A 23,368-nucleotide genomic window follows, 5' to 3' on the forward strand; every position below is an offset into this window, starting at 1 on the left:
ACTTTTGCCAACCTCATCGATGAGCTGATAAGTGGCAATTGAGACTACACGCGTACGTGTGCTGGTGTATATCTCTATATATATGTATGTATGTATATAGATGTATATATCGGTGCAAAGTGCCAAAGTTGAAAAAGTTATTTGCATGTAAATTTGTTGTTAAGATCACAAATGTAATACAAATAGCAGGAAAAAGCTCAAAGGAAACTTTAGACAAAAGTCAAATGATTAAGTTGGCAAGAAAAGTGCGGTCTTTTCGCAGATGGGCGGATGGTGATAAGCGCAAGGAGCCTAATAGCCGGTTAAATGGAGAAAGTGCAAATGAAAAGAGTTTCATTAGCAAATGCTATGTGAAAAACCCCACCGCCCAACCTGCGCACCCACAGAAAAACAGTGGAGAGAGTTTTGTTTAGCTCCCACGCCCACATGCACCCACACCATCGAACAGCGCGAATGGTAGGCAGTGTATTTCCGTTTCCGCTCAACTGGCAAAATTCATTAAGCTCGGCAAAGTGGCCGCCCATCCAGGCACTCCATCACAAGCTCACTCGATGGCTCAATCAATGCCGTGTGCTCAATAAACTTTCATTAACTTCGTTCGTCACTCAGCCAGTCAGTCAGTCAGTCATTCAGTCAGTCATTCATTCAGTTATTCAGCTAGACTGGGTGCGACCTGTAAGTGTTTTGTAAACATGACTTATACAATTGGCTGCCAATATTTTTGCACAAATGCATGGCCCCATGCCGACATATCAATAAACTGAGAGTTTCCCGCTCGGAAATCGAATTGCAACAGCATAGGGAATAGGAGTACACTGCGAAAATCAGTCTAGCACAAGCGACAAGAAAGAAAGGAAGCATTTCAGACCTTTACTTTCAGTACATTATGCATTTTGTTTTATTATATCATTTAATTAAGAAGCTTGACAAATCCCTTACGAGAGGGAACAATTTTTAATTTAAGGAATACTACACTATTTCATTACCACATAAATGTATCAATATATTATTTTCCAACATTTATTTGTAACACATCTGCGTTGATGTAACTTAGGGACTAAAATTAGATTATTATGATAAAAAATTAAATGAAATGGAATAAAATATAATATAAGTGCCCTTAATTTTACTGCATGACATACTGCATGCATGCAATAGACATATATTTGTTCCCTGTGTAGCCGAACTCTTAAAGTGAATACTTCATGAGGGGCGCCAATAAACTTAGCCCACGGGCAATCGGACCAAAATAGTCTGTCAGAAGGCAGGAGGTAAATGCAAAAATCCCAATTACAAACCGATTTTGTGGGATCTGGCCCCCGGGATCAACCGAATCAGTCGAAAATTTAATTGAGCATTCAAGGACGCATTGACACGTGCGACAGACGAAATGCGTCGCCAGGAATCAGGAGTTGCAGGGCCAGCCGAAGGACTCTGCTCCTAGCAATGCCAATGGAATGGGAATGGGAGGACATCAGGACACCAGGTTCATTCAATCCCAGTGCCAAACTCGAATTGCTGCTGTCAGCCAGGAATGAGAACGTTGCCAGGCAAAATTTATCCCACAGTTTGTGTTTGTCACTCTATTCCGGCTTAAACTCCGGAATCAGCTGCTGCTGCTCCTGGCATTGGTCCTTCCGTTTTCTGTTGCGGTACATCCTGTTATCGAAGCTGTCTCCACGAGCAGCCAGCGGCAGGAGTCGAGAGTCGGGAACCGGGAGCTGGAAGCTGGGAGCCCAACATGATTGGCAGTTCAGGTGGGGACTTAGCCCAGTAACGAATGTCCAAAATGCAACCATGTCCCGTAACCTGACAATTTTTCTCGTCCACACCTGACCCTGTTTACCCATCTTGCTTCAACAGCTGTCACCTCACTGTCATTACATCATCCCAAACAGAAGTTTGGTAACCATTATCGCAGGTATCCAATAAAAGCTTTGCATTTTATTCATGAATATAATTTGATTAGGCCAGTTTTATTCACACTAAGCCTCAATAAATTCAATCTAGCAAATCATTAGAGCTAATTAGCCGCTAGGCTCCGTGGCAAAATCATTACTTTCATTTGTTATTAATATTCCTCAATAAATATGTTTAATCAATTACATTATTAGGAATTACGAAGATGACTAGCAATTAAATGGACGCAGGATTTCCAATTGAGGCGTGCAGCACGTTGAAAACTTTGCCCTGGAACGTTTACCATCCATAATTAAGGTAGGTGTTTTTCGAATAACTTATTACCGAATTTTACTAATTAACAATTCAGACAAAACTAAACAAAAATAAAAAGCATTATTTACATGCCAATGGTGTTGGTATGGCCTACTCCACCTTTTCTTTCCGTGTAACTCCCGGAGCTTCTTGCGCAAAGATCAATGCTCCGAACTGGCGGTACTGGCCTATAATTATAGGCCTCTGGGGCAGAAGGCACTGCTGATTTGGCTTCAAAGCCGTCACGTCGCCAACTAATTATCAACATAATTAAAAGGTGCCGTGACAATCCCCGGCGGGTCCGCACCACTGACTGATTATTGGCAAAAAGTGTTTAAGTGTATTTCATTTCACCCGGTGCAGTATTTTCCTTTCTAATTGAATCACGTTCGCCGTGGACTGGGACTTTGGCCAAAATGGGCTCTCCCACTTGCCCCACAGACATTTTTCCCAGATAGTTCCTCCGAGGCGGACACGCCCACTTCAGCCACAATCAACACGCACGTGGGGCATCCTGGGGGACGAGCAACTTAATCATCATCAAGTCAACATTAGTCACACCCGCAGCGCGTTATCCTTCAGGCTTACACATGTGCGGTGGTGAAGGTGCGGAATGGGACTCAAATGTCATTGCAAATGCCATTTGCAAGTCCCTTTGATGGCCACGACAATGAAGACATTTGGCCAAGAAAGCGAGGCCCCAGCCTTGTGTCCAGAACAACAACGTCTGCCTTCGATAGTTGCATTAAGCTGATAATTATGCCTAATGCTATTTGTTGATAGTTTGAGGGGGGGATGTGGCATCTAGATTAGCGTCATCAGCGCCATCAGCGCCACGGCTCCGATTTCAATTCAAACGTGCAGTATTTAGTATTTAGGCTCAGCTCATCAGCTGCACTTGGTGATTAGCCAGTGGATACACACGCAAACTAAGGCCGATGGGGAAGTGCGGGGATCCCACCTGGGTATCCATTTCAAAAGGTTAATTACGCACGTTTGCATATAACGCGCCACATGCCGCCTTCAATGTTTATCTAAATTGTTATTGCCACTGACAGTGGCAGTGGCAGTGGCATGGGCGAAACGGGTGGCTTGATAACCCTGGCTTCCCCTTCGATAACATTGCAATTTAATTAAGTCACGCAGCATTTCGATTTGAGCTTTAAATTAAACATGCACAGGAGCTGGATTTCCCTAATGAGGGCCAACATGTTTGGACATTTGATTGGATTCGGAGCGTCGTGCCGCGTCTAGTTGCGCCGTTAAATTGGATTCTTTTCGTGGTGCAGATGCAAACATCTGCAGATATCGCGGTAATAGATCCGCGAAAGCTGAACAGATCTGTGTTATTTTTGGCGATTTATTCGATTTGGCTTTGAATTGCTGAAATAATAAAAATTGCCTGGCTAATGCTTTAAATATTTTTGAAAATATCCATTCAGAAACTGCATTGATAAGTTTCTGCTATGATGTATTATTATAACTTGTTTTAGATCGGATTTGTAGCTCTTTTCAAATATGAATGTGTTGTGAATTTAAATATAAACGTACGTAGTATTTTTAAGCCACCAAATCAAATTCTGTTTTCATAAGGAGAATCAGTTTCTATATATTTACTAAAACTATTGTCAACTGAGAACATTTGCAAGCACTTTGGCAAAAAGTGCACCCTTAAACATTTAGCAATCGTAAACCCTTTTTTCGCAGTGTCTGAGCTGTCTAGAACGCCGCTGTCAACCCGCTTCTTTGTTAGCCGTGCATCTGGGCCAACAAAGGTGGCAAACAGGAGCTCAAATATGCAAACAAGCGCCAAATTTTGCCTGCCTGGCTGGAGTTGCTGCCGTGGCTCCTTGGGTTGTCCTTTGGACTCCTCGATGCCTCGATGCCTGGATGCCTCGATGCGCCCTGTGTTCGGCTTGTTAGCCCGGCTGTCTGCGACTGAGTGTTGTCGTTTGTGCCACGTTTGTTAGAGGAGCCAGCCGAGCATGAGGCGATTGCCTCCTTGACTCCGGCACGTGCAGCAAACTGACTTACTAGTACTTGTTTTTGTGCTCCCGCTGCAATTTGCTTGCACAGACAACTCGTTATTTTATTGTTTGCCTGCATTTGCATTATGCACTTTACAACATAAGTTTCCGCCCTTGCTGCACTTCCGCCCCTCATTTTTATTGACTGCCAGCGTGCAGGTGACTAATTCGCTGTCTTGTTTTGGTTGATTGCCTATTTGGCAGTACTGCGCAAATAGCACTTGGTTGTATCTCACCTGTCCTACGCAAGCGGACCTCTCACCTGGTCTTTATTTTGTGCCTCGCAAATGCAAATGTGGCACTGCAACACTGCGTCTTCCGCTGGCCTTTGTTCAATTATTGCACTTCTGCTGCCGCTGACTGCCTGCCAAACTGCAAAATCCTTTTAGCGCTAAACAGCTCGGCACATCAGCGACATTTTATTTTCGTTCTGGACGAGACAGTCGGGAGTTTTGTGCCTTTTCCCCTTTTTTGAAGGGCAAACGGGGGCGTGGCAAGGCCAATCAGCTGAAAGTGTGGCAATTGGGCGGCTGGTTGCCTGTTTTTATTTATTTTTTCATCTTCTTCCGCTTGGTGTTGACTGCTTAAGAGCTTAAGTGATATTACACTTGAAGCGCAGCAATTTCGCCAGCCGAATGACGCAGAGTGGGCGATGCGAATACATACGTTTCAGATTGAGATTGAGAAGTGGGCGGTCGCGAGGGCGAAGGCTAAAAGCTTTTCCGCCCCTAAATGAGGAAATTTTGCGAAAAATTCTAAAGTGACACTGCGATAATCGCGTAATCGATGAAGACTGCCATTATCCAGGCAAGTCAATAAACAACACTTACAATGGCTAAAAGTCAGCGAAGCCAATAACAGCAACATCACTCATACGCAAGGCACTAGAAAAACATGCTTTTAAATTTTGAAAAGTGAGCTTTTCATTTATTTGCTAGCTGAGAGCTGAGTTCAGCCTTTTCTTCTTTCAGCCTTTTTTGGCTTGGAGAATTTTAAAAGAAATATTTGTGAAATGTATTAGTTACTTTATTGTAATTTAGTGTTTAGTTACTAGTAATAAATATAATAAATCAATGATTTAAATAGTTGTTTTACACTTGAAGCAAATGAATCGCACTCATAGACACATTTCAACTTTGAGCTATGTTTGTTTCTAATTAATACTACTCATATTGCTGCATTTTAAAATGTGCAACTCTTTCTACAGCCCCTTCTTAAACAAAGGAGCACAGTTGGGCTGGTTCCCTCTTAGCCAAACACAAGTGTGTTCAAGTTTTGATTCCACAATGGGCAGCAGGAAGGGTCAGGCGCAGGCAGATTCAATTTGACAGTTGCGAGAATTCAATTTTCTTGTCGTCGTGTTGCGGATTAGTTTCGTGCTTGTCCTATTAGAGGATGAAGGGAAACGAGGGTCGGCACCACAGTTGGATGGCGGTGCCACTTCAAAGGAGGCAAGCTGCAAGCACACAACTGAAGAAGTGTGTGCAACTTGCCAATGCACACGCACAAATGAGAAAAGTTGCAAGTTCCGAAAAGTGAAGGAAACTTTATCCAACTGCTGCTGATGCCCATGCCTTTGCGGCCCTCCGACAGTCATGGCCAAGTAACCAAGTTTGCGGCCAAGTCATGTGCGTGCGGCATTGAAATTGAGGCGCCAGCAAAAGGAACAATAAAGAAATGGGTTGAGGGGCAGCCACACCAGCTGCAATCCACATCGGAAATTGGTTCAATCTCCAATGCATCGCATCATCGAAATGATTGACAACTCAAGGGTGAAACAAGGATGTGGTCAAAAAGAGTGCGGAGTGTCAAAGATGTTCGCAAAATTGGGCTGCAGCCACAATAGAAACTTTATTAACTGGGCTATTTCCAACGTTCAGCGATGGCTAACCATCAGTGCTGAGGCCTCAGCGGGCTATCATAATTACTTTAAACATTAGTGACTGAAAAGTATGCAAAATATGTAAAGGAGCTTACGTTAGTAATGTAACATACAAATGGAATTAGACATAGAATACAAAGAACACCGCAAATGAACATAATTGATTGCAATTTAAAATTCCTCGCATTTTTTCTGTCATTTAATAATTAACCTAATTGGTTAACATTGGTCGGCCACCAAGCAGCCATCTAATATCTGAAACAATATTGGGCGGCTCACAGAAGTATACTATGGCTTATGCCTGGGGGCTTAATTTGTCATATTTGGCCCGGCATTGAGTTCACTTCATCCACAAAGGCTGGCCGAGAAGAAGAGTGGACACAATGACAACTGAATGGACTAAAAGATGGGAGTGAAAGAGGCTCAGCCGACTGACTAAATGCTTAAATACCTAAAACACCGAGCGGATGTAGGAACAACACGCACCGGCAAACAGAGAATGGAAAACAATTTGCTGGCAACGTTTGGGGCTCATTGTGGCAGGCCTACATCTTCATCTTTAGCTCCCAAATCCACCAGCTACACCAGCTCCCCAGCTTCACCTTCTCCAGCTCAAAAAAAAGCAAAACCCTTTCACCACTCCATGCCAATTCCTCGCTGTGTTGTTTGCCGCATTTGTTGCGACAGTGGCCCCAAATCAAAACCGAAGCAGCTTGATGGATTACAACCAAAAGGCGGTAGCTTCGCCAGATCTCCTCCTCTGGGCCGTTGTGGGCGTGGCCAGGAGGAAGTCGAGGATGTGGCAGCTGCACGATTAGGCTTTTGTTTGGCTATATGTCGAATTTCTATGGCCACACCCAATCCAATCCTAGCCAGCCTTTGTATCTGCGGCCAAAGTGATTTGTGTGCCCTCTGGGTATCGGCAAGTACGTTTAATGAAGTGAAGGGTTAAATTTGCCAAGGACTCTCGGCACTGGAGAAAATGCCAAGTGGAAGCCGCTTAGGAAAGCACAAAGAACCTGTGCCAGCAAAGGGAATCAAGGCGGAAAATCTCATTCCATTCAGGCAGCTCAATTGGAGAAAGTGTCGGTTCCTTAAAGCGAAGTGCCAAATTTTAAAGCAAGAAATAACTCAAACTTTCGCTGTACGTCAATCAACCACACTTTTTAGTTCAAAGTTTGGCTTAAATGTTTTCTTTTCAAGGGTACTTAAAAAATAAATACAGATTAAATACTTTGCAGCTTGAGGAATTTCTACATCCTAAATATTATTGCTTGAATTGTGCAGTCAGTACTACAACAGTATTGGTATTACTGTAATAAGAAATAAAATAAAATATTGGTCCAAAAAAATATTTTTACCTGCAGCCATTTACTTTTACTCTTCCATGGATTCTTATAAAATTGTGATGTGCCAAAAGGTGGAACTTTTCTTTGGAGGAGTATGACTCTTACCTGCGCCGGCCAATTACGCCAAGATGACTTTGAACGACCTTCACACACACATGCATGCATTTGCGCTGATAGGCAACTAAATCATTTATCATAACCAACGGCAGCGGCGCATTTCTCTCAAGTGGCGAATGTGATTGCGGCGAAAGGCCGGCCAACAGCTATCCAGCCAACGAACCCTCATATAGCCATAAATCTGCGGACTGGGCAGAAGTTGCGGATATGCGAAGCGGCGACCGGCAATGGCAACCATTTGTCTAATTTTAATGGGCATGCTAATAGAGCCATATTGCTGGTCAGACGGACGGACGGACGGACGGACGGACGGGCACCTGACCTTGGCCCCTGGCGAATCCGTAGGGATCCTGGATCCTGGATCCGTTCAGTCGACTTTTAATTTATGTGCGGCCAAAAGTTCTTGGCTCATTAAATACCTCAAAATGGTAAATGACTTACGAGCTGCCCTGAAGATGAAGATGCCGCTCCAGACGATTGACTTGCCCCATTCCGGAACGTGCCCCATTCCCAGTCCGTTTCGCGTACTCGTTCCAGTGGCCAGCATCCTGCTGCATCATTTGCCGAATTGCCGCTACGTGCCGCATTATCGGCCACAAAAAATCTCGGTCAGACGACTTTTCAACTGGCTGCCGCCGTCGCTATTGATGAGGTCGAATTTAAGGCTGAGGAAATGGCCAAGACGCTCGGCCATATTTGCCTTTGGCGTTTGAATGAGTCCGGACTGGCTTGGGTTTCCTCCGATCCGCCTATCTTTTCCAGTTGGGCCAGTTTCCGTTGCTGGCCTGCAGCATTTATTAATGGGTTTCCCCAGACGTTTCTCAACCCAAAATCAAGCAAAGGCCCAAAAGAAGGCAACACAATAATATTGTTATTTATCTGTGTAAAAATGTTCACAAGATAAGATAATGCACGAATGGAAAAAGCTGATTTTCATTTCTTCGTTTCTTCGCACACTCTGTGGTGCGCTGGTGCGCTTCGTCACTACGTGGACTGCCGTCTACAGTGGTAATACCTTTTTGTGCTTTACAACTAGTAACATAGTTTAATCTTTCAGTGTGTGTAAAATTTTCATACGAAATCTCGAAGTGACAGTGCTTAATCTCAACAATTAACAACAATTCTCAACAATTAATTTTTGTTCCAATGAAACTGTTGCATTTTAAAGCAGCTCTTCTGATGGCGGTGACAATAAATATTTATCGTGCCCGCATTCATATATGGAATTAGCTAACACAATGCCACGGCCTTTTCGGCAAATATTTTAATTTAATTTTCACACCTGAACGCACAGCAAAATCCCGTACAAAGTGGTTGTAGTGGCGTTTGTTTAGCAACGTAAAAGGACCTCAGGCGCCGTTCAGCAGCAAGGATGAAATACTCGTACATATATACACATGTGCTCACGGCAAATTTAATTTTAAAAAGCAAACCCGGAAATACATATATGCACGCTGAACCTCAATCAGCGGGAAATGGCCGCAAACGAGCTGCACTTTTCCGACCTTCCACCCTCCACCTACCTGTCTACTCTAGCTCCATGTCTAATTGTGTGTGCTTTGTGGCCAAAACTGTGAGGATGCTGTTGATGTTATTGTGCCACCTCTTGTTGCAGCACAGGGGTGGCAGTCGTTGTTGCCCCTTTTGTTGCTGGCTGGTCAGTTAATGCAGTTCCTGGGTGGCCAACAAAGTTGTGTGTTTTATTAGTTTCTTCTGGGGCAGTTGGCACATTTTGCGTTCGCCGCTGATTGTTGTGCTGTAAATTGCATTTGTGGTCAACAAAAAGCAGGTTGTGCATTTTTTAGTCCGCTCGCAGCTCGGCTGCTGCATTTAAAGTGCCCTTAATTCGGGGAAATGCCGCAGCATTACGGTTGCTATTAGCCAATGCAGCAAAACACATAAGCGGCACCACTTACATATGTATGAGCAGATAGTCGCACACTTCCGCTTGTGTGTCCGTTGGCCTTCTTTTTTCCGCTCCTGAGCGATTTTCGTGCTACATTTTTCTCGGATTTTCCCACAATTTGTTGCTTGTTTTTTTAGCTTTGCTCCAAATATTCAACACTTTCGCCCAGGCACCACCGTACAACCACAGCCCGACTTCGGTCTGTCCTCTCAGGTTGCTCACTTTGGCTTTACTTTTTGCCAGCTTCTGTTTTTGTCGGGCCAGCAGCTCGGGAGGTTTGTTTTTAATTAAAACAACAATGCAGTGCCAGAGCCACACTTCCGTCCGGCATCTAACCCGCTGTGCACCACCCCACCACCCAACCACCCAACCACCCAACCTGCATGCGAGCTCACATATTATTTCCCACTCACCCGGTTAGTGAGTGACTTGTTGCTGTTGCACTGGGGCTGCTGCTGTTGCAAGTGCTGCATGTTGCTGTTGTGCTTTACTTTTGCGCTTACAATTTCATTTGGCCCGCTTTTCCTGCCAGCCAGCCACCTCCCTCCCCCCAAGCCCCTATTGGCCAGAGTGCCCTTTGTTTCGGCCTTTGCTTGTGTGTTTTGTGTGAAAAGTGATAAGTGAAATATGCTTTTTCAGCTGCATTTTCAATTTAGTCGTTCAATGCAATTCCAATTGGATATTGCCAATGGCCAAGTTACAAGCCAACTGGTCGCCCCACTCGCCTCAGCAAGGGGCAAGGTAAATCGAAATAAAAATAAAAAGTGCACAAAAACGTTGGCCCTCTGAAATGTTCAAAACTGATCCGAGCTCAGACAGAAGTCGTTTAATTGGGACTGAATTAAATGAATTCCAGCTGCATTGTCCGCTGAAGTGCCATCGTGACATGACATCAGTATAAGCTGGGATTAGGCCAATCATTACTACACGGAAAAACAGTGAACTAAATCTCAGAAGTGGGTGAGATACATTTCAGCGCTGTAAAAAGTGTGCCAGAATTAAAATTTCATACTTAATATCTATCTATCACAATAGTAATGCAATAGTAATAACTGTGCATGGATGTTGCCATAACACGTTGCATATCCTGCAGGCAATTTTAAAGATAAATGCTTTAAGTTTAGCGCATGTTTCCCAGCCATTTAACATACATGGGTGGGACTGGCCTGTCCTCATCCAATTTTCCTTACCTCAGCTGAAAGTTCGCTGAACCTGTTGACTAATTTCGAATGCAGCTCGCGACAAGACTCTACGTGGCCAGCACCTGACAGCCACGTGACACTATCTTGCCACCCGCCCCTTTGTGGCAGAATAATGGGTTTGTGGGCGGGGCACACAAGTACAGAACTACAGAACAAGCATTGTCCTGGCAAAGGACTTCAATATGTTGGGCGGACTGCAAGTGGTGTAAAAAGTGCATTAGTCGGGATCATTATCTTAGCAAATGGTCATTTACTCCACCTCGAAGTCGGGTTCATTGGGCCAAACGTAGCAGGCCATTCAGTAGATGGAATGGGTAGGGGAATGGCTACCACCCAGTAAGCCGTGCCATTTGTTCCGTTCGACATGTATTTCAGGCAATTTAAAAACTCAGTCAAATACAATATTAGTCTCGAAAAAGAAGTTAGGAAAATTAGTTTAAATTATAGTTGAAAGTGGGAGAGTTAAGCCAAATAGAGGGAAGCAAGTGAAAAATGACTTTCAAGAAATTGCTGTTTGTGTGCATGGGTAAGCAAAAGCATTCCGTTTTCGAACTATTGGTTTTTGCAAGGGAACCTCCTCGATTTCGAAGGCAACTCGTGCAGTTCCCCGATGGCCGAGGTGATTATGCAGAATCTGATGGTCAAGACGAGTCTCTACTGGGAGGTGGATAGTGCTGGTCTGAGGACATGGAACACTGGACGCCGACCGAACAAACGATGCCTGCAGATTCTGCGGGAGCACGGTCTGCGTTCGGATCACTTTTGTCGTCAGGTGAGCCTATGAACCTTGTGCCAACTTATGAACTCCATACACATATGTTTATTTGTACAGTTCACTGTTAGCGATTTTCTGTACTTCGATTATGTTGTGGCGATGGATGAGGCGGTGTACAAGGAACTGCTGCTCTGGGGTGCGGAGAACCGGGCCGACAAACACTGCCAGGTGCTTCTACTGAGCTCGACTGGCAAGAATGGACTGCCGACCTATATAGACAATCTGTCCCCTGTGAGTTTAGTTAAGCATTAGGCAACACACCAAATGTAAAGCAATTGCAACACATACAGACCCACAAGCTAAGGAACTTTCGATCCGCCTACTACCGAATCAAAGAGTGCTGCAAGAAGCTTATCCTCAGCCAAAAAGTGGAAATTGTTAAGTACGAGCTGCCGAGCACCGAGGACGATGATCTCTACTACTCAGGCAAGGATAATGTGCCGCAGGACTCAGCCAAGACGAATAACATGCCGGAGACGAGCCATGACAGTTCCGTATTTCTGCTACAGACGGATATCAGATCCTCCGGCGGACTGATGTCCTCGTCGACCGATCCCTCCAATTCGAAGACCTCGATGCCGTCCTGCAGCCAAGGAGTGCAGCGAAAACTGTGCCAGAAATGCGGACAGAAATTTCTGGCTGCCCTTTAGTGCCACTGACTAATATTCAAAGGCGATTCAACCTTGCACCAAGATTATGTAGTGTATGAAATAAAGGAAAATTGACTTTTATCTGACAGCTGCCCGCCGTCTCCTAGCCTTTCCAGCCCTCTTGATGAGCCGCTAATTGGCTTAGGAACCGCCTATAAAGGGCTGGAAGCTCGGCCTCTTGGCTCAGATCTAGTTCGATGAGCCATCGCTTGGTCAAAGGGGCTGCGGGTAGCTGAGCATGGAGCGCACTCACTTGCCGGAGACGCCATTGGACTTGGCCCTTTCTGGGCCCAGGTTTCAGGCCCAGTCGAGCGGCAATGGTTCCGTGCTGGACAATGTGAGTTGTATCAGATTACAAACTTAGCAGATCTAAGGTTAATAGGGTTCTAGCTAGCGGGTTCTATAGCTCCGTACTTGGATTCATATTCAATTAATTTGTTAGTTCCTGAATGAAAGTTGGTAGATACAAACCATTCCTTTGGAGTGGCCCTTCAACTTATCACCTCCTTGCAAACCCGCAGGTGCTGCCCGACATGGCGCACCTGGTGAACCCCTACTGGAGCCGCTTCGCGCCCATGGACCCCATGATGAGTAAAATCCTCGGAGTGTTCACCCTGGCCATCCTTATCATCTCGTGCTGCGGCAACGGAGTGGTGGTCTACATTTTCGGTGGAACAAAGTCGCTGCGCACGCCGGCAAATCTGCTCGTTCTCAACCTGGCCTTCTCCGACTTCTGCATGATGGCCTCCCAGTCGCCGGTGATGATTATAAACTTCTACTACGAGACTTGGGTGCTGGGGCCGCTGTGGTGCGACATCTACGCGGGATGTGGATCGCTCTTTGGCTGCGTGTCCATCTGGTCCATGTGCATGATTGCCTTCGATCGGTACAATGTGATCGTGAAGGGAATCAATGGCACACCCATGACCATCAAGACGTCTATCATGAAGATACTTTTTATCTGGATGATGGCTGTCTTCTGGACTGTTATGCCTTTGGTTGGATGGAGCGCCTATGTGCCCGAGGGCAATCTGACTGCCTGCAGCATCGACTACATGACGCGCCTGTGGAATCCCCGATCATATCTAATCACCTATTCCCTCTTCGTGTACTACACTCCTCTGTTCCTCATCTGCTACTCCTACTGGTTCATCATAGCCGCCGTTGCAGCTCATGAAAAAGCGATGCGGGAACAGGCCAAGAAGATGAATGTGAAATCTCTGCGGAGCTCCGAGGACTGCGACAAAAGTGCCGAGGGAAAGCTGGCCAAGGTGGCTCTGACTACCATCTCCCTATGGTTTATGGCGTGGACTCCATACCTCGTCATCTGCTACTTCGGACTCTTCAAGATCGAGGGATTGACCCCACTGACGACCATTTGGGGAGCGGCTTTCGCCAAGACGAGTGCCGTCTACAATCCGATTGTGTATGGCATTAGGTAAGTAAAGAATAAATGTAATAATAGATTCCTAAAAACTATTAATTTAATATATTTAATATATTCTTTTCCAAATTTCCATAGTCATCCCAAGTACCGCATAGTTCTCAAGGAAAAGGTAGAACTTGTTGACCATTCTAATGTTCTGGACTAACCCTTCTTCTCTGACTAACCCCCTAGTGTCCCATGTGTGTGTTTGGCAATACGGATGAGCCGAAACCGGATGCACCCGCTTCCGATACGGAAACTACATCCGAGGCGGACTCAAAGGCTTAGGGCGTAAAAAAGCAACGCAATTGCCAGCGAAGGGCACAGAAATGTAAAAAACTGATGCAATATCATGAAGTGATACAAAAAAGTAAAAAAAATTGAATAAGCCTCACAGAATAAACTTAGTTTGCAAATTGTTTTTAAACTGTATTATTTCACATTTTATTACATACAAATAGGTAAATATTGTAAAGTTAAAATGCTAATTTCAAAAGACTAGGTGAAGATTGTTGCTTGATATACATTTCTTATATATCAGAGTACAAATAGGTCATGCGATTCATTTTCAAACAATTAGGCTGCACCACTTAATGCTGACGTCCATTACCCAATGTGTTCAGCGACACCCTCCAGAACGCAATTAAATCAGAGCAAATGATTGAACTTGTGAATGGAAATATGCGTGCATTTTGCCACTCGCTCATTGCATTCTCATTAGTCCCCCTGACCTAAAACCAAAGACATTAGAATAATAAGATGCGATTTTTTTGCACACGATTTTTTCGGGCTGGCTCTAGAGTTAACTCAAGGCTCTCTCGAATTTTTGTTCAAGAGGGATGCCAATGTGATCTTGCAAGTAATCACACTTAAGAACACATACACTACACTCACTGCTCGACCGGTAAGGGAGATTACTTGAACTATTTTGCGACTCTAAATTAGAAGACATGCCTTACAGTCTTCACCAGAACTAGTTGGGAATTGTAGGGCTACAAGAAAATATGTTTCCTAAACAAATATTAAAAGCGGCAATAGCTACAAACATATGTGTTCCAACAGTAAGTTAAACATTCTTCAGGCTTTATTTAAGACAATTTTTACACTCACTTTAAAGACCTCACTATTTCACTTACTAATATAATTATGACAAAATAATAGATTATTATTTAATTACTTACAGCTCGAGATTAATGAACTAGAATTATATATTATATTTTAAATATTTTTTATGAATAAATATTTAAAAATAAATATTATAACATTTCAAACACTTGTATGAATAACATTTGCCTGGTTATTTGTTCAAGAGGGATGCCAATGTGATCTTGCAAGTAATCACACTTAAGACTAAACAGGAATTCCAGAAGGTGACCAACGATCGTTTGGTTTTCGGTAGCAACCTGCTGCTGATTATGATCGCCTGGTAATTCAATCCGAAAAATCTATAATTTGCCAAAGAAATTAACATTTTGCAGGCAAAATTGTGAGATTTTTCGGTTTAAATTATTAGGCGATCATAATTTCAAACACTTGTATAAATAACACTTACCTGGTTATTTGTTCAAGAGGGATGCCAATGTGATCTTGCAAGTAATCAAGAACGCATACACTACTACACATACACTACATTCACTGCTCGACCGGTAAGAAAGATGACTTGGAATATTTTGTGACTCTAAATTAGAAGACATGCCTTACAGCCCTCACGAGAACCAGTTGGGAATTATAGGGCTATGGACACGAAAAATCTACAATTTGCAAAAAAAATATTTACACTTTGTGGGCAAAATTAAAAGATTTTTCGGTTTAAATTACCAGGCGAACAGGAATTCCAGAAGGTGACCAACGATCGTTTGGTTTTCGGTAGCAACCTGCTGCTGATTATGATCGCCTGGTAATTCAATTCGAAAAATCTACAATTTGCCATAAATATTTACATTTTCTAGGCAAAATTGTGAGATTTTTCGGTTTAAATTACCAGGCGAACAGGAATTCCAGAAGGTGACCAACGATCGTTTGGTTTTCGATAGCAAACTGCTGTACATACGTACGTACATACATACGTACATACATACATACATACATACATACATATATATATACATACATACATGCCCACAAAATGTTAATTTTTTTTTGGCAAATTGTAGATTTTTCGGACTGAATTACCAGGCGATCATAATCAGCAGCAAGTTGCTACCGAAAACCAAACGATCGTTGGTCACCTTCAGGAATTTCCTGTTCGCCTGGTAATTTAAACCGAAAAATCTCACAATTTTGCCTGCAAAATGTTAATTTCTTTGGCAAATTATAGATTTTTCGGATTGAATTACCAGGCGATCATAATCAGCAGCAGGTTGCTACCGAAAACCAAACGATCGTTGGTCACCTTCTGGAATTCCTGTGCGCCTGGTAATTTAAACCGAAAAATCTCACAATTTTGTCTCCAAAATGTAAATATTTATGGCAAATTGTAGAGTTACACAACTTACATACATACATACATACATACATACATGCATACATGCATACATGCATACATACATACATACATACATACATACATGCATACATACATACATACATACATACATACATACATACATACATACATACATACATACATACATACATACACACAATACATACATACATACATGCCCATAAAATGTAAATATTTATGGTAAATAGTAGATTTTTCGGTTTGAATTACCAGGCGCACAGGAATTCCAGAAGGTGACCAACGATCGTTTGGTTTTCGGTAGCAACCTGCTGCTGATTATGATCGCCTGGTAATTCAATCCGAAAAATCTACAATTTACCATAAATATTTACATTTTGTGGGCATGTATGTATGTATATATATATGTATGTATGTATGTATGTATGTATGTATGTATGTATGTATGTATGTATGTATGTATGTATGTATGTATGTATGTATGTATGTATGTATGTATGTATTTATGTATATGTATGTATGTATGTATGTGTGTATGTATGTATGTATTTATGTATGTATGTATATATGTATGTATGTATGTATGTATGTACATAGGTGTGTTTGGTCATAATCAGCATCAGGTTGCTACCGAAAACCAAACGATCGTTGGTCACCTTCTGGAATTCCTGTGCGCCTGGTAAGTTAAACCGAAAAATCTCACAATGTTGTCTCCAAAATGTAAATATTTATGGCAAATTGTAGAGTTACACAACTTACATACATACATAGATACATACATACATACATACATACATACATACATACATACATACATACATACATACATACATACATACATACATACAAAAAACCAAACGATCGTTGGTCACCTTCTGGAATTCCTGTTCGCCTGGTAATTTAAACCGAAAAATCTTTCAATTTTGCCCACAAAGTGTAAATATTTTTTTTGCAAATTGTAGATTTTTCGTGTCCATAGCCCTATAATTCCCAACTGGTTCTCGTGAGGGCTGTAAGGCATGTCTTCTAATTTAGAGTCACAAAATATTCCAAGTCATCTTTCTTACCGGTCGAGCAGTGAATGTAGTGTATGCGTAGTGTGTGTAGTAGTGTATGCGTTCCTGATTACTTGCAAGATCACATTGGCATCCCTCTTGAACAAATAACCAGGTAAGTGTTATTTATACAAGTGTTTGAAATTATGATCTCAAAATAATTTAAACCGAAAAATCTCACAATTTTGCCTACAAAATGTTAATTTTTTTTTGGCAAATTGTAGATTTTTCGGACTGAATTACCAGGCGATCATAATCAGCAGCAAGTTGCTACCGAAAACCAAACGATCGTTGGTCACCTTCAGGAATTTCCTGTTCGCCTGGTAATTTAAACCGAAAAATCTCACAATTTTGCCTGCAAAATGTTAATTTCTTTGGCAAATTATAGATTTTTCGGATTGAATTACCAGGCGATCATAATCAGCAGCATGTTGCTACTGAAAACCAAACGATCGTTGGTCACCTTCTGGAATTCCTGTTCGCCTGGTAATTCAAACCGAAAAATCTTTCAATTTTGCCCACAAAGTGTAAATATTTATTGCAAATTGTAGATTTTTTGTGTGCCCTAATCCTATAATCCCAACTAGTTCTAGTGAAGGCTGTAAGGCATGTCTTCTAATTTAGAGTCACAAAAAATATCTCAAGTAATCTTTCTTACTGGTCGAGCAGTGAGTGTAGTGTATTTATTCTTAAGTGTGATTACTTGCAAGATCACATTGGCATCCCTCTTGAGCAAATAACCAGGCAAATGTTATTCATACAAGTGTTTGAAATGTTATATTTATTTTAAAATATTTATTCATAAAAAATATTTAAAATATAATATACAATTCTTGTTTATTAATCTCGAGCTGTAAGTAATTAAATAATAATCTATTATTTTGTCATAATTATATTAGTAAGTGAAATAGTGAGGTCTTTAAAGTGAGTGTAAAAATTGTCTTAAATAAAGCCTGAAGAATGTTTAACTTACTGTTGGAACACATATGTTTGTAGCTATTGCCGCTTTTAATATTTGTTTAGGAAACATATTTTCTTGTAGCCCTATAATTTCCAACTAGTTCTAGTGAAGACTGTAAGGCATGTCTTTTAATTTAGAGTAGGGATGTCGTGATATTAAAAAAATTTCGTATCGATAATATTTTTTTATCAAAAAAAATTATGATAATATTTAAAATATCATAAAAAAATCGACATATTTGATATTTTCGATATATATTTTTTTTTTAATAAAATTTGTTTTTTTCCCCACAATAAAAATATAAAAGTTTCTTATTAACTTCATGTTTCTTGCTCAAGTAAATAAAATAACCTTTTTGCCTGTTAAGTCCGATGAAGTGTGTCGCCAGGAAACCAGGAAACACCTATAAAATGCCCGAATCGTATTTGAAACGCATTGGCACAATGGCAACGTATGAATCAAACGTTGAGGACGAATGCATCGTGGACGAAACATTTAAAATATTAAATTAAAAGTTAACTAAATAAATAATAATCCTAAAAAAATCTGTCCTGTTTTTTCATCCTTTTTTATAGGGCTACAAGAAAATATGTTTCCTAAACAAGAGACCAATTACTGCCGCCACCAAAAAAGTGGCTGCATAGTGCAAAACCAATGTATGGCCGTTACGCATCCTGTTATTCTAGTGTCTTTGCTAAAACTCTAGTAATTTCGAGCTGGCACGAAGAAGAGCTCTCCAGCGTTGCAAAATCCACAACGCCAGTCGCAGGGTTCAACTCTCTGGCGTCTCGGGCAGATTCATCTTCATTGACACACATTTCCGCGCAGCTAATGTCGCTATTTGCTTTGTGAGGGTTTTGTCCCGCGTCTAATGATTATAATTACGAAACAGCCACCTCCCTAGACCTCCACGCATTTGCCTAATGAGCACTAGAGTGCCATCCCCGCCAAATACCCAGCGAAATCAGACCCGCCCAGAATGAGATGAAAAGCTGCACTGACGGCTCTCGAGTTGACTGTCTAATTAAAGTACATCAGAGGGCGCAAGGCGCGAAGAAAGCAGACTTGATGCCTGCCAGCGGTCCTGGGAAGACTCCAGGGTATCACCAGTGCCAGATGTTAAGTCTGCTTGCTCCGCTGGAATATCGCTCAGTGGTAATTTGAAGGAGTGACTTTAGCCTGCCTATGTGCAGATCGATGACATGCTGCATGCAGTCGTTGAACTGCAGCTCCATCCCACCTTCGTAGAATGTCTTGATGCAATGGACCGTTTCAAAGTACGCATTGTCCAATATTTCACGGGCCGCAACCTTCTTCTGGTTCTCCAGCTTGCGGACATAGAAGTCGTAGATCTTCGTTTCCGCTTTCTTGGCCGCCTTCGTGGCCTTCTGGATTCTATCCGGCTCGTTGTAGTTCATCTTGGAGGCCACTTCTTTGGCCACTTGATCCCATCGCGGATGTGCTGATATCCATATTGTAAACAAAAGTGTTAGCAAAATAATACCAAAAGTGGTTGACAGCCAACCCATTGTACACTAAAATTTTGTAATTCTCTGTAGAAGGCAGTTCAAATAAAGGACTGTCATTGGCAGTACATTTCTAGGCATCTTGTTACTAAGGCAAATATAATGCCTTAAATAACCAACAAGACTACAACAAAAATCCACTCTATTACCTTTTTAATAATCCGAAAACTATAGTTTTCAGAAACAAATTACCTTACGAACAGTATAAGATCGTAAACATTTCGTCAGCAGCACTTAATATAGTTTCTAAATGATCTGGGGTTAGATTTTTTAAGCTGATTTATTTGTATGCTTTTGATTAGCAGAAGAGGCCAATTCGAGAAGCTCCCGAGGTGGCTCCATAGATGGGCCAATGCTCCGCGGCCAAGCGATCCAAAGCAGTATAAAAGCCAGCAAACACGGCTTTAACACAAGTCTTGTGAAGATCGACACTTAGGGTGGACTTGAGCTCAGCTTCGCAATGGGACAAAGCCAGTTTCAAAGTGTCCAGTTGCTCCTTGGCATCGTTCTGGGCCTCAGCGTTGTTGGGTAGCTTTCCTTGGGCAACAACTTGAGCGATTTTGAACTCCTCATTGGCCCAGTCAATTGACTGTTGCAAGGTCACATTTTGGCCGAGCGATTGTGCGGTCTATTGGGATCATATATACAAACTTGTTATTTTTGAAGAATTTTTAGTTTTATTTTCATTTACCAAAACAACCAAGACGCAGAAAGTTATCAACACTGCACGCGACATTTTCTGGAAACTTTCAATGGCCGACTGAAGCACAATTTAAAAGACTCCAAAGGCATCCAAACTTATCTGCTGTTTGCGCTGTGATAGAGTTTACAGTCCGCTCTATCTCTCCATCTATCTGAGTGCAATACGAAACGATAGCCTCAACCCCATTATGTTTTATGTTGGTCCATAACCGTATATCTTCGGGATTAATTAGATAACTTTATCAGCGGAAGTGGGACTCGGAGATCAAATAACAGAAGCAAGTGCTAATAGCAAACTGCGGATAAACACCATATAGTTAGTGGGTGATTCGCTATTCGATTGGAACTTTGGCCGAGAACGGATTTAGTTGTGCACTAATTTTTGCGACCCACAATATCGTCAAATAACAAACGAACTAACGAACTTTGACACAGTCCAAAGCCGCAGCAATGTTGTTGCCTACTTTTGGGGGCACACAACTTTTGCATCAAAACAAAAGCCGCAACGCAAACCGAAAACAAATTTCCATGCATGCACTTTCCGAAGGGAGCGTGTGTGTCGCATTTTGCTTTTATTTTTAATTTTTTGCTCTAACCAATTTCGGATTTATATGAACTCTTAGTTGGGCAGTTGCGGCTGGATTTCATTCTGTGCACGGAATTACCATTTTTTGCTGCCGCCTGAATTTCAAATGCCGCAACTTTTGCATTACCAAAACAGAGCTTAAGGCGGTTCATTCGGTTGAGGTTCAGTTTAGGAGGGTTGGTCGATGAGTTCGCGGCTAACACTACACGAAAGTTGGCCAAGTTTCGGCCGCGTTGTTGTACTGACGCCGAACAAACTCGAGTTTCAATTCCGAAATACTTGTACTTCCATTAATTGGCCCCAAACTTTTCACTCCCCATCTTGTGAAGTGGCGGGTGTTGTGTATGTTAGAAATTTGCATTTAATTACATATTTCAATCCCAATTCAAACTCGCCCATTCAGGCTTTGTTCGTGGCTTATCCAACATCCAGCATCCAACATCCGACATCCAATGACCATTTGGTCATTTGTGGCCGGTCTTAGGCTCGTTAAGCCAAGCCATTTAATAACCACAGGTCCTAAGCCCGGAATTCGAATTCAAATGCAAATCCAAACCCAAATCCAAAAGCCATATCCAATCGAATCGATTCACATCGAATTGAATGCAGTCGAAAGGCAGGACGGCCGGCAATTTGAGTGAGGACATTGGATAATTGGAGCTGCACTGGCACATAAATCAACATTGCCGCCGCAACTGAACGCCACTCAAGCGAGCTGACTCCCGACCCTCAACTTAAAGGGTCTCCAATTGAGAAGCAAATCATGCACTGGAAACAATTGGCAGTGCCAATTGATGAGTGCATAAAAGGGCTGTCATGACCCCCAAAAACGGGGTGGGTCAGGGAGTTCAGCGAGGTCAGGGAAACAAAGCCCGCAGCTAAAGCAAAGGAACTCAGTGCAAATATTTGGCCAAAATGCGTCAAGTTCCAGCGATGGCCAAAACGGCTCAAGTGTGCGTCGGGGTGATGACGTCTTAGCCAATATTTTTGGTGAAATTTGGTTCACTTTGTTACTAATATTTTTTAATAATACAGTATGATTTTAGCTTCATTTATTACTAGATTATAATTCTTGTTTTGCCTGTATTGTAATTTTAAAACCTACACTTATATAAAGCAGTTTAAGCAGTTGAAGATATCTAATTAATTCCTACATTATAAAATAATGTAATGTAAAAAACAATTTGTTGTTTTATCGTTTTAAACTATTTGTAATCATAACTTCTTATTAATATTTATAGAAATTGCACAAATTAGTTTTTTTTAACTTGAATACCCGAAAAAGTCGAGAGAAAAATATAAAACCCTTAAAAATCCAAAAGGATATATCAAAAGGATATATAAAGCTAATTTTTTATTTAAGCTTTGACTAGTATATAACATATTTAGCTGGTTCTCCCCATGACGACAACACTGCCTTTCCAAAGCATAAGCATCCTTTTAGTCGAGGTCGATGCGACGGAACCAGGACTTTCGTGATGGTGACGTGAGCAGCCAAGTATTTGCGCCCCGAAAAGCGTCAAGAAGGCAACGCCAAAATTTGTAATTCCCGATGGGAAATTTAATAAAGCAGCGGAATGCAAAGCTCGGCCGGCCACATCAAAGCATGTCCTAGGTCAGGAGTCCTTTGGCCCCAACTTTCCACCCCACAAACCCCCCTAAGAAATTCCGGCATTAAGCTTATTTAAATTGTATTGCATCTATTTTGGTCGATTGCTAGGCTAGGAAGCTAGGAAGTATTGGACACTAAGGCAGCGGAAGCACAGGACTGGGATCCTAGGCAGGAGCTGCTCCGGCGGGACTGGCGATGGCGGCCAAACGTGCCTGCCACTCGTCATCGATGGCCTTCAGCTGGTTCTTGGCAGTGGTCAGCAGAGGCTTGACACAGCGGATCTGCAGCCAGGGCAAAGTGGTGTTGTCGCAACCACTGATCGACTCCTGCGAGGTGGCCACCACATCCTGGACGCGCTCCGCCAGGTCGGTGGGGAAGTCAGGCTGGGAAAGCAGGCGCTCGGCTTCACGTTGCAGGACTATCGACTGGAAGAAGGAGGAAACCGAGGCGCCTCCAAAGGGGGCAGATGGAGCCACCGGAGCGGCTACTCCGGCAGCAGCTCCAGTGCCAGCTCCTCCGAAAATTCCATTTAGGAAGGGATTAAAGGCAGCCGCATACGGATTGGCAGCGGCAAAGGGATTTCCGGCAAGGGGATTTCCAGCAGGAGCCGCAGGGCCCTTTGAGTAAATTATGATAATTCGGTTACATAATAATCCACTTAATAGGGGGTGGGCCATAACTCCTCACCTGTGCGCTGATGCAGGCAATGCTGGCCGCCAGTAGAACAATTGCGAATTTCATTTCTTTTATTTTATCTGAGTTCAGTTGGTTCTCAGTCGTTGGGTTGGGTCGAGACTAATTGCCAAAAGCACTACGGTTCGCGGCTTTTATACGCCATTAAAAACACGACAAGACGATCTTATCTCTGATATCTTAGCTATTTCTACAGCGATTGAACTGATTTACATGTTCAT

At 42.5% G+C, this 23,368-nt stretch overlaps 5 protein-coding genes across 5 annotated transcripts; 2 read left to right on the forward strand and 3 right to left on the reverse strand.

The window, feature by feature from the left end:
* Positions 1–11,028: 11,028 nt before the first annotated feature.
* Positions 11,029–12,203, forward strand: LOC6554084 (low molecular weight phosphotyrosine protein phosphatase). The gene is made up of 4 exons (XM_001979560.3): positions 11,029–11,223; positions 11,288–11,469; positions 11,530–11,703; positions 11,763–12,203. Exons 1-4 carry the CDS (start codon positions 11,190–11,192, stop codon positions 12,120–12,122), a joined length of 750 nt encoding a protein of 249 aa, XP_001979596.1. The 5' UTR covers positions 11,029–11,189; the 3' UTR covers positions 12,123–12,203.
* Positions 12,204–12,306: 103 nt separating this feature from the next.
* LOC6554083 (opsin Rh2) lies at positions 12,307–13,969 on the forward strand. Its single transcript, XM_001979559.3, has 4 exons — positions 12,307–12,459; positions 12,644–13,560; positions 13,645–13,678; positions 13,741–13,969. The coding sequence occupies exons 1-4, from the start codon at positions 12,361–12,363 to the stop codon at positions 13,834–13,836; spliced, it is 1,146 nt and encodes a 381-aa protein (XP_001979595.1). The 5' UTR covers positions 12,307–12,360; the 3' UTR covers positions 13,837–13,969.
* A 5,057-nt stretch (positions 13,970–19,026) lies between these two features.
* On the reverse strand, positions 19,027–19,610 carry LOC6554085. The gene has a single exon (XM_026978321.1). The coding sequence runs from the start codon at positions 19,555–19,557 to the stop codon at positions 19,132–19,134; it is 426 nt and encodes a 141-aa protein (XP_026834122.1). The 5' UTR covers positions 19,558–19,610; the 3' UTR covers positions 19,027–19,131.
* Positions 19,611–19,812: 202 nt separating this feature from the next.
* Positions 19,813–20,332, reverse strand: LOC6553882. Its single transcript, XM_001979557.3, has 2 exons — positions 20,246–20,332; positions 19,813–20,182 (listed from the first exon to the last, which is right to left on the reverse strand). The coding sequence occupies exons 1-2, from the start codon at positions 20,288–20,290 to the stop codon at positions 19,853–19,855; spliced, it is 375 nt and encodes a 124-aa protein (XP_001979593.1). The 5' UTR covers positions 20,291–20,332; the 3' UTR covers positions 19,813–19,852.
* A 2,184-nt stretch (positions 20,333–22,516) lies between these two features.
* Positions 22,517–23,277, reverse strand: LOC6553881. The gene is made up of 2 exons (XM_001979556.3): positions 23,142–23,277; positions 22,517–23,071 (listed from the first exon to the last, which is right to left on the reverse strand). Exons 1-2 carry the CDS (start codon positions 23,193–23,195, stop codon positions 22,619–22,621), a joined length of 507 nt encoding a protein of 168 aa, XP_001979592.1. The 5' UTR covers positions 23,196–23,277; the 3' UTR covers positions 22,517–22,618.
* Between the last annotated feature and the right edge of the window lie 91 nt (positions 23,278–23,368).

The sequence above is a fragment of the Drosophila erecta genome, unplaced genomic scaffold, assembly GCF_003286155.1.
Source record: "Drosophila erecta strain 14021-0224.00,06,07 unplaced genomic scaffold, DereRS2 tig00000000-arrow-pilon, whole genome shotgun sequence".
Classification (NCBI taxonomy): domain Eukaryota; kingdom Metazoa; phylum Arthropoda; class Insecta; order Diptera; family Drosophilidae; genus Drosophila; species Drosophila erecta.

Bases quoted from the DNA above. Each gene is read 5' to 3' on its own strand.
- LOC6553882 (XM_001979557.3), bottom strand. From the start codon at position 20,290: ATGTCGCGTGCAGTGTTGATAACTTTCTGCGTCTTGGTTGTTTTG. The intron at 20,183-20,245 runs GTAAATGAAAAT...TGATCCCAATAG, and splicing joins TCTGCGTCTTGGTTGTTTTG to ACCGCACAATCGCTCGGCCA.
- LOC6554085 (XM_026978321.1), bottom strand. From the start codon at position 19,557: ATGGGTTGGCTGTCAACCACTTTTGGTATTATTTTGCTAACACTTTTG.
- LOC6554083 (XM_001979559.3), top strand. From the start codon at position 12,361: ATGGAGCGCACTCACTTGCCGGAGACGCCATTGGACTTGGCCCTTTCT. The intron at 12,460-12,643 runs GTGAGTTGTATC...GCAAACCCGCAG, and splicing joins ATGGTTCCGTGCTGGACAAT to GTGCTGCCCGACATGGCGCA. The intron at 13,679-13,740 runs GTAGAACTTGTT...CTAACCCCCTAG, and splicing joins GCATAGTTCTCAAGGAAAAG to TGTCCCATGTGTGTGTTTGG.
- LOC6553881 (XM_001979556.3), bottom strand. From the start codon at position 23,195: ATGAAATTCGCAATTGTTCTACTGGCGGCCAGCATTGCCTGCATCAGC. The intron at 23,072-23,141 runs GTGAGGAGTTAT...ATTTACTCAAAG, and splicing joins TTGCCTGCATCAGCGCACAG to GGCCCTGCGGCTCCTGCTGG.
- LOC6554084 (XM_001979560.3), top strand. From the start codon at position 11,190: ATGACTTTCAAGAAATTGCTGTTTGTGTGCATGG. The intron at 11,224-11,287 runs GTAAGCAAAAGC...TCGATTTCGAAG, and splicing joins ATTGCTGTTTGTGTGCATGG to GCAACTCGTGCAGTTCCCCG. The intron at 11,704-11,762 runs GTGAGTTTAGTT...CAACACATACAG, and splicing joins ATATAGACAATCTGTCCCCT to ACCCACAAGCTAAGGAACTT.